This window comes from Coregonus lavaretus (assembly GCF_964263955.1).
Source record: "Coregonus lavaretus genome assembly, chromosome: 7".
Lineage (NCBI taxonomy): Eukaryota > Metazoa > Chordata > Actinopteri > Salmoniformes > Salmonidae > Coregonus > Coregonus lavaretus.
In genome coordinates this window covers 57,829,601-57,838,919 of record NC_139994.1, presented here as the reverse complement: position 1 = coordinate 57,838,919, position 9,319 = coordinate 57,829,601, and the positions used below count along the sequence as shown (strand labels likewise).

Genomic DNA, 9,319 nt, shown 5'->3' with positions numbered 1-9,319 from the left:
CGATTTGACCGTTCAGACACAATTCACATGGCCAGGAATCAGAATGTGGTTTGAAATGTAGCTTGAAATATCCAATTCCATGTGCTTTTTGGCTGCTCAGACTGCAGGGAAAAGAACAGATTCAAATCGGATATGCAAATAAATAGGATTTGAGTCACTTTTAAACTTCCAATGTGAACACGGCTAAAGAGAACCTTGATTGAAATGTTCCCTTCCATCCAAGCAGCAACTTTTGTTTTTTTCCCCTTACAGTTTGATTTCATGTTGCTTTCGTGATGATTGTGGAGTGTCAGTGCTGTCGAATTAACACTGAGGGCAGAAGGCGTGATTCTTTGGGTTTGCCTGCCCCGGAAAAGTCCAGTAATTGGGACAGAATTCAATGGAAGCTGTCAACAATTGGTGTTAAAGAAATCAATCAGATCTCCGGGGAGTTTGACATTATTGCAACTGGAGGCACCCCAGGAAATCCAAGTTTCTGGTGAATTCTAGAGATTTATACAACAGTCTGGTCTAGACCAGTCAGAGGTCCTGTCAAGGTCAAGATTGGAGGTGGGATGTCACTGTGGTACTCCCCTCCTCCTCTGCTCCAGGGTGTGAAGACCCTCCTCTCTCCCCAGGGCATGCTGGGTACCCGTTTTGTGGGCGGCATCCGTAGCAGTGATGTCGATATGAGCGTATTTAGTGGAACTTTTCCCTGTAGAGAGAAGAAACACCATACAGTCCATGAGATTAGTAATGTTAACGAGTATTGTTGACCCTCCGTTCAGGACGTCATGAATAAAAATGGAATAAACACGGTAGAGAGGTTTATTAAAAAACACTGAGGGATCAGGCTTGTGTACGATTACCATTAAAATGAGAGAACAGCAATATATTCCTGTCCTTGAGCTACAGAGGAAGCAATGAGAACGACTTCAAGATTGCTTCAGTTATGCATTCTCCAGGCGATCTCATAAAGTGGACAAATCCTTATACCCGCGCACACACTCAAGTCAAAACATTCTGGGAAGATGACCCATTAGAGCGAGTGACTTCACCACGGTATTTCGAACGCCCTATAACCTTCTGTCACAGCTAAGCTGGAACACTGCTCCTCCAAGTAATAGATGGATCAAATCAAATCCAATTTTATTTGTCACATGCGCTGACAACAACAGGTGTGGTCGTTACTGTGAAATGCTTACTTACAAGCCCTTAGCCAACAACGCAGTTCAAGAAAGAGTTAAAGTATTTACTAAAGAAACTAAAAAAAAAATATTAAATAATAATAATAACACAATAATATAACAATAACGAGGCTATATACAGGGGGTACCGGTACCGAGTCAATGTGTGGGGGTACAGGTTAGTCGGTCATTTTACATGTAGGTAGGGGTAAAGTGACTATGCATAGATAATAAACAGAGAGTAGCAGCAGTGTAAAAACAAAAGGGGGAGGGGGTGTCAATGTAAATAGTCCGGGTGGCCATTTGATGGCACACACCGGGACGGAAACCCTCTCACTGACATTGGAAATGAACCTTTCTCGCGTTGAGCAAGAATGTCCCTCATATTCCCAGAGAGTAATGACGTTAATGGTTGACCTTTCTGCCAATTAGACCGCGCTATCGCATCCCCGGGCCTGATGACAGTTGTTGCTCGGCAAGACGGGGAGCAATCAACGTGATTATTGAAGGGTGTCACGACCGTCTTGAAAGGGAGCAGACCAATACGCAGCGCGTTGAGTGAACATGATGACTTTAATGAGTAAAGCACGTAAATACAAAACAAAAGACGATAGTGAAGTCCAACAGTGACAATGACTGAACTTGGAACAAAAACCCACAAACACCAGGTGAAAACAGACAGTATAAATATGGCTCCCAATCAGAGACAACGAGCCAACAGCTGACACTCGTTACCTCTGATTGGGAGTCACTCAATCAAACCAAGAAATACAACACATAGAACCACCCAACCAAACAAACACCACGAAACGAACATACCCTGGCTCAACACACAAAGTCCCGGAGCCAGAGTGTGACAGTACCCCCCCCTAAAGGCGCGGACTGCGACCGCGCCTCAACTAGGGCTAACCAAGGGAGGGCTGGGTGGGCATACCTCTTCGGCGGTGGTTCTGGCTCTGGTCGTGGTCCCCACCCCACCATAGTCACTACCCGCCTTCGTAGCCTCCTCCAACTGACCCCCACCGGATTAAGGGGCAGCACCGGACTAAGAGGCAGCACCGGACTAAGGGGCAGCACCGGACTAAGAGGCAGCACCGGACTAAGGGGCAGCACCGGACTAAGGGGCAGCACCAGGATAAGGGGCAGCACCAGACTAAGGGGCAGCACCGGACTAAGGGGCAGCACCGGACTGAATGGCGGATCCTGGCTGGCTGGCTCTAGCAGATCCTGGCTGGCGGAAGGCTCTGGCTGATCCTGCCTGGCGGAAGGCTCTGGCTGATCCTGTCTGGCGGAAGGCTCTGGCTGATCCTGTCTGGCGGAAGGCTCTGGCTGATCCTGTCTGGCGGAAGGCTCTGGCTGATCCTGTCTGGCGGAAGGCTCTGGCTGATCCTGTCTGGCGGAAGGCTCTGGCTGATCCTGTCTGGCGGAAGGCTCTAGCGGCTCCGGTCTGGCGGACGGCTCTGAAGGCTCATGGCAGACGGGCGGCTTATGCAGCGCTTGGCAGACGGACAGTTCAGACGGCGTTGGGCAGACAGGCAGTTCAGGCGCCGTTGGGCAGACGGGCAGTTCAAGCGCCGTTGGGCAGACGGGCAGTTCAGGCGCCGTTGGGCAGACGGGCAGTTCAGGCGCCGTTGGGCAGACGGCAGGCTCTGGCCGGGCGACGCGCACCGTAGACTTGGTGCGGGTGGCAGGAACAGGCCGGACCGGGCTGGCGACGCGCACCGTAGACTTGGTGCGGGTGGCAGGAACAGGCCGGACCGGGCTGGCGACGCGCACCGTAGTCTTGGTGCGGGTGGCAGGAACAGGCCGGGTCGGGCTGGCGACGCGCACCGTAGACTTGGTGCGGGTGGCAGGAACAGGCCGGACCGGGCTGGCGACGCGCACCGTAGACTTGGTGCGGGTGGCAGGAACAGGCCGGACCGGGCTGGCGACGCGCACCGTAGACTTGGTGCGGGTGGCAGGAACAGGCCGGACCGGGCTGGCGACGCGCACCGTAGGTTTGGTGCGAGTGGCAGGAACAGGCCGGGTCGGGCTGGCGACGTACACCGTAGGCTTAGTACGTGGAGCAGGAACCGGCCGGGCTGGACTGGCGACGCACACCGTGGGTCTGGTACGTGGCGCAGGAACAGGTCGGGCTGGACTGGCGACGCACACCGTGGACTTGGTGCGGGGAGCAGGACTATGCCGGACCGGGCTGTGGAGACGGATAGGAGGCCTGGAGTGAACAGCGGCCACCACCCGTCCTGGCTGAATGCCTACCCTCACACACTCTGTGTGAGGCATCCGCACAGGACGTACAGGGCGGTGTACCCCTGGCCTGGTGGCCTCCTGGATTCGCCCCATCTTTGCCTCCGTCGTCCATGCCGTGTGCTTGATGCGTGGAGTCGGAACAGGTCGGGCTGGGCTGGCCACGCACACCGTAGGCTTTCTACGTGGAACAGGAACCGGCCGGGCTGGACTGGCGACGCACACCGTGGGCTTGATGCGTGGAGTAGGAACAGGCCGGTCCGTACTGGGAACACACACCACTGGCCTTAACCGGGGATCAGGAACGGGCCGGTCCGGACTGGTAACACACCTCAGTCTCTCACGCCGTGCCTCAACTGCTTCCCTCCCTCTATTCGCCAATGGCTCCCGTAATCCGGTAGCCTTCTCTCCACATCTCCCTGTGGCAGCCTCCTGCTGCCCAGCCGCCCAAGCCATGTGCCCCCCCAAAAAAACTTTTTGGGGTTGCCTCACGTCCTTCCAACGATGACCCTGCTGACGCCGTTGCTCCTCTCTCGCCAGGGCCTTGATCTTCCCCCAAGGTCCCTTGCCCCCGAGCATGTCCTCCCAGGACCACGATTTGCCCACCTGGGCCATCGCCAGCCTCTCGATCTCCTTACCAGGCGCCTCCTCCCATGTCCAGTCTCTTTGCTCCCGGACACGCTGCTTGGTCCTTTGATGGTGGGTTTTTCTGTCACGACCGTCTTGAAAGGGAGCAGACCAATACGCAGCGCGTTGAGTGAACATGATGACTTTAATGAGTAAAGCACGTAAATACAAAACAAAAGACGATAGTGAAGTCCAACAGTGACAATGACTGAACTTGGAACAAAAACCCACAAACACCAGGTGAAAACAGACAGTATAAATATGGCTCCCAATCAGAGACAACGAGCCAACAGCTGACACTCGTTACCTCTGATTGGGAGTCACTCAACCAAACCAAGAAATACAACACATAGAACCACCCAACCAAACAAACACCACGAAACGAACATACCCTGGCTCAACACACAAAGTCCCGGAGCCAGAGTGTGACAAAGGGTTATTTCCTTATCTCCGACTAAGGGAGAAAAAGAATTGGAGGATTATCATTTACCAAGAGTCTCTTAAGTCTTCTTGGAATCGATATGCCAGTGGTCGCAAGCTATCCTGTCCCTCTTCACCATTCTGTAGTTCTGAGCGATTCGTGCTTTTTGAGGTCGGTTCGGTTTCGGTCCATTCTTTTTTTTTTTTTTATCACGTTTTTGGCGTTTTGATTATTTTTCAAACATTAAATGCATGATGAAATAAAGACATTCAAATAATTTGAGCTTTTTAATGAAAATCTCAAAGCCAAAAATAGTGAACATTCAATTGTGTCAGGTCGTGTTGTAGGTGTTGTGTAGGAATCAAACGCAGGAAGCAGACTGATATTCCAAAAGGCTGTAATACTGCCTAAATACAGGCAACAGGACAAAATAAGCCTGACAGCAAAATACGCACGAAGGCGAAAGACTATGCGCACACACAGGTGCGACAAAACGAAGAAGTGCACATACAAGTGCAACGTAACGCTCCAGCAAACAGTGGAGGAATAACGCTCAACCGAGCAATACACAAACTGACGGTAACAATCACACACAACACAAGACAAACACAACGAGAAACTTATAGGACACTAATTACTACAAAACAGAAACAGGTGTAGAAACAAACAGACAAAAGCAAACGAACATGAAACATCTATCGGTGGCAGCTAGAATTCCGGAGACGACGAACGCCGAAGCCTGCCCGAACAAGGGAGAGAGGCAGCCTCGGCCGAAACCGTGACAGTACCCCCCCCTTGACGCGCGGCTCCAGACGCGCGCCGACTCCGGCCTTGGGGACGACCCGGAGGCCACGGCGCAGGGCGCGTCGGATACCCCCGATGGAATTCCGTCAGGAGCGACGGGTCCAAAATGTCTCTCCTCGGCACCCAGCACCGCTCCTCCGGACCGTACCCCTCCCACTCCACTAGATACTGAAGACCCCCTCTCCGACGTCTAGAATCCAAGATGGATCTCACGGTGTACGCCGGTGCCCCCTCGATGTCCAACGGGGGCGGAGGGGTCTCCAAGATCTCATGTTCTTGGAGTGGGCCTGCTACCACCGGCCTGAGAAGGGACACATGGAACGAGGGGTTAATACACTTATACTCAACTGGTAACTGTAATCTATAACATACCTCGTTCAACCTTCTCAGGACTTGAAATGGCCCTACAAACCGCCGACCCAGCTTCCGGCAGGGCAGGCGGAGGGGCAGGTTTCTGGCAGAGAGCCAGACTCGATCTCCAGGTGCGTACACTGGCCCCTCACTGCGGTGTAGGTCGGCGCTCGTCTTCTGTCGACGTATGGCACGCTGCAGATGGACGTGTGCAGCGTCCCACGTCTCCTCCGAGCGCCGCACCCACTCATCCACAGCGGGGACCTCGATCTGGCTCTCATGCCATGGTGCCAGAACCGGCTGGTACCCTAAAACACACTGAAAAGGGGTTAGTTGGGTGGAGGAGTGGCGGAGAGAGTTCTGTGCCATCTCGGCCCAGGGCACATATCTCGCCCACTCCTCCGGCCGGTCCCGGCAGTATGTTCTGAGAAACCTGCCCACATCCTGGTTTACTCGTTCCACCTGCCCATTACTCTCCGGGTGGTAACCCGAGGTGAGACTCACCGAGACCCCCAACCGCTCCATAAAAGCTCTCCAGACTCTGGAGGTGAATTGGGGACCCCGGTCAGCCACAATGTCCTCGGGCACCCCGTAGTGCCGGAACACATGAGTGAATAGTGCTTCGGCGGTCTGTAGGGCAGTAGGAAGACCCGGCATGGGGAGCAAACGACAGGCCTTAGAGAACCGGTCCACAACGACCAGGAGTGTAGTATTCCCTTGAGAGAGGGGAAGGTCAGTTATAAAATCCACCGAGAGGTGGGACCATGGTCGTTGTGGAACGGGCAGGGGCAGTAACTTACCCCTAGGCAGATGTCTAGGCGCCTTACACTGGGCGCACACCGAGCAGGAGGAAACATAAACCCTCACATCCCTGGCCAACGTGGGCCACCAATATTTGGCACTAAGACAGTGCACTGTCCGGCCGATACCCGGATGTCCAGAGGAGGGTGACGTGTGAGCCCAATAGATCAATCGATCCCGACACTCGAGCGGAACATACCTCCGACCCTCCGGGCATTGTGGTGGACTAGGGTCGGTGCGTAATGCCCGCTCGAGCTCAGAATCGAGCTCCCACACCACCGGTGCCACTAGACACGACTCCGGCAGTATGGGAGTGGGCTCCACGGGCCTCTCCTCCCCGTCATACCGCCGAGACAGTGCATCTGCCTTACCGTTTTGTGACCCAGGGATGTAGGTGATCTTAAAAGAGAAACGGGTCAAAAACATACTCCATCTAGCCTGTCGAGGGTTCAGCCTCCTCGCTGCCCGGATGTACTCCAGGTTACGGTGGTCCGTCAAAATGAGGAAAGGGTGTTGAGCCCCCTCAAGCCAGTGCCTCCACACCTTTAGGGCCTGTACCACAGCTAACAGCTCCCTGTCCCCTACGTCATAATTTCGCTCCGCCGGGCTGAGCTTCTTGGAATAGAAGGCACAGGGGCGGAGTTTAGGTGGCGCGCCTGACCGTTGGGAAAGCACGGCGCCAATACCGGCTTCAGACGCGTCCACCTCTACCTGAAAGGGTAAAGAGGGATCCGGATGCGCCAGCACCGGAGCCGAGGTGAACAGGTCCTTCAGCTTCTCAAACGCCCTGTCCGCCTCGACTGACCACTGCAGACGCACCGGGCCCCCCTTTAAGAGAGACGTAATGGGAGCTGCCACTTGCCCAAAACCCCGGATAAACCTCCGGTAGTAATTCGCAAACCCCAAAAACTGCTGCACCTCTTTCACAGTGGTTGGTGTTTGCCAATTACGCACGGCTGACACTCGGTCTACCTCCATCTTCACCCCTGACGCAGACAACTGATACCCCAAAAAGGAAATCGACTCCTGGAAAAACAGACACTTCTCTGCCTTCACATACAGGTCGTGCTCCACCAGCCTCCGCAACACCCGGCGCACCAGGGCTACATGCTCGACACGGGTAGGTGAGTACACAAGAATGTCATCTATGTACACAACGACTCCCTGTCCCTGCATGTCCCTGAAGATCTCATCCACGAATGATTGGAAAACCGATGGAGCATTCATCAACCCGTATGGCATGACTAGATACTCGTAATGGCCCGAGGTGGTACTAAAGGCTGTTTTCCATTCATCATCCTTCCTGATGCGCACCAAGTTGTACGCGCTCCTGAGATCTAATTTCGTGAAGAAGCGCGCCCCATGCAACGACTCAGTCATGGTCGCAATCAGCGGGAGTGGATAACTATACTTCACCGTAATCTGATTGAGACCACGGTAATCGATGCACGGACGCAAACCACCATCCTTCTTCTTCACGAAAAAGAAGCTCGAGGACGCGGGGGAAGTGGACGGCCGTATGTATCCTTGTCTCAGTGATTCGTCTATGTAAATCTCCATAGCTTTCTTCTCCTCCTGAGACAGAGGATACACATGACTCCGTGGGAGCGCAGCTCCTGCCTGAAGGTCTATCGCACAATCCCCCTGCCTATGGGGTGGCAACCGCGTCGCCCTCGCCTTACTAAACGCAATAGCCAAATCCCCATACTCAGGTGGAATGTGCAATGCGGGCACCTGGTTTGGACTCTCCACCGAGGTAGCCCCTAAGGAAACGCCCAAACATCTACCCACACACTGAGCAGACCACTCCATCAGAGCCCTCTCCTGCCACGAAATAGCGGGGTTATGGGTACTCAACCAAGGTAGGCCCAGCACCACCGGATACGCAGGAGAGTCAATCAGGAACAGCTGAATCATCTCCTGATGACTCCCCTGCGCACACATCCTAAGTGGCGCCGTGACCTCCCTGATCAAGCCCGTACCCAACGGACGACTATCTAGGGCATGAACGGGAAAAGGAACGTCAACAGGAATATGGGGAATCCCTAACCTTAAACAAAACTTTCTATCAATAAAATTCCCAGCCGCGCCTGAATCTACCAGCGCCTTATGCTGGGATTGAGGTGCTACCTGTGGAAAACTGACAGGTATACAAAAATGGGCAACAGTGAGCTCTGGGTGAGTGGGGCGCCTACTCACCTGGAGGGAATCCCCAGTGCGGGACCTGTCGTCATCTCCCCTAGGAGGCCATCCCCAGCACCTAGCCGCGGTGTGTCCTCCCCGACCACAGTTGGTGCAGTGGATGGACCCCCTAGTCTGCCGACTCCTCCTATCTCTAGCGCCAGCGCCCCCGAGCTCCATAGGGCACGGCTCGGATGCGCTGGAGGATGGAATGGACGGACCCCCCTCAGGACGTCCGCGAGTAGCCAATAGGTTATCTAACCTGATTGACATGTCGACCAGCTGGTCGAAAGTGAGACTGGTGTCCCTACAGGCCAGCTCCCGACGGACGTCCTCTCTGAGGCTACATCGGTATAGATCGACGAGGGCCCGCTCATTCCACCCTGCATCTGCCGCTAGAGTACGGAATTCGAGTGCGAATTCCTGGGCACTCCTCCTCCCCTGCCTGAGGAAGACCAGACGCTCCCCCGCCGCTTTCCCCTCCGGGGGATGGTCGAACACCGCCCTAAAACGGCGGGAGAATTCGGTGTACGTAATCGTCGTGGCGTCGATCTTCCTCCACTCCGCGTTGGCCCACTCCAACGCTTTACCGGCCAGGCAGGAGATCAGGGCGGACACGCTCTCATGCCCTGAAGGTGCCGGATGTACTGTGGCCAGGTACAGCTCTACCTGGAGCAGAAATCCCTGACATCCAGCTGCGGTCCCGTCGTAGGACCTCGGG

General features: G+C 54.6%; 1 protein-coding gene across 1 annotated transcript in view; it reads right to left on the bottom strand.

Annotated features, from left to right (window-relative positions):
• Positions 1 to 557: 557 nt before the first annotated feature.
• Positions 558 to 9,319, bottom strand: part of LOC311132597 (protein Dok-7-like) — a gene marked incomplete at its 3' end in the record, with an annotated part of 56,304 nt that continues 47,542 nt past the window's right edge. Inside the window, exon 12 of the mRNA XM_084165849.1 lies at positions 558 to 694. Coding sequence (XP_084021975.1) covers positions 558 to 694 — 137 coding nt within the window. The remainder of the gene's footprint in view (positions 695 to 9,319) is intronic.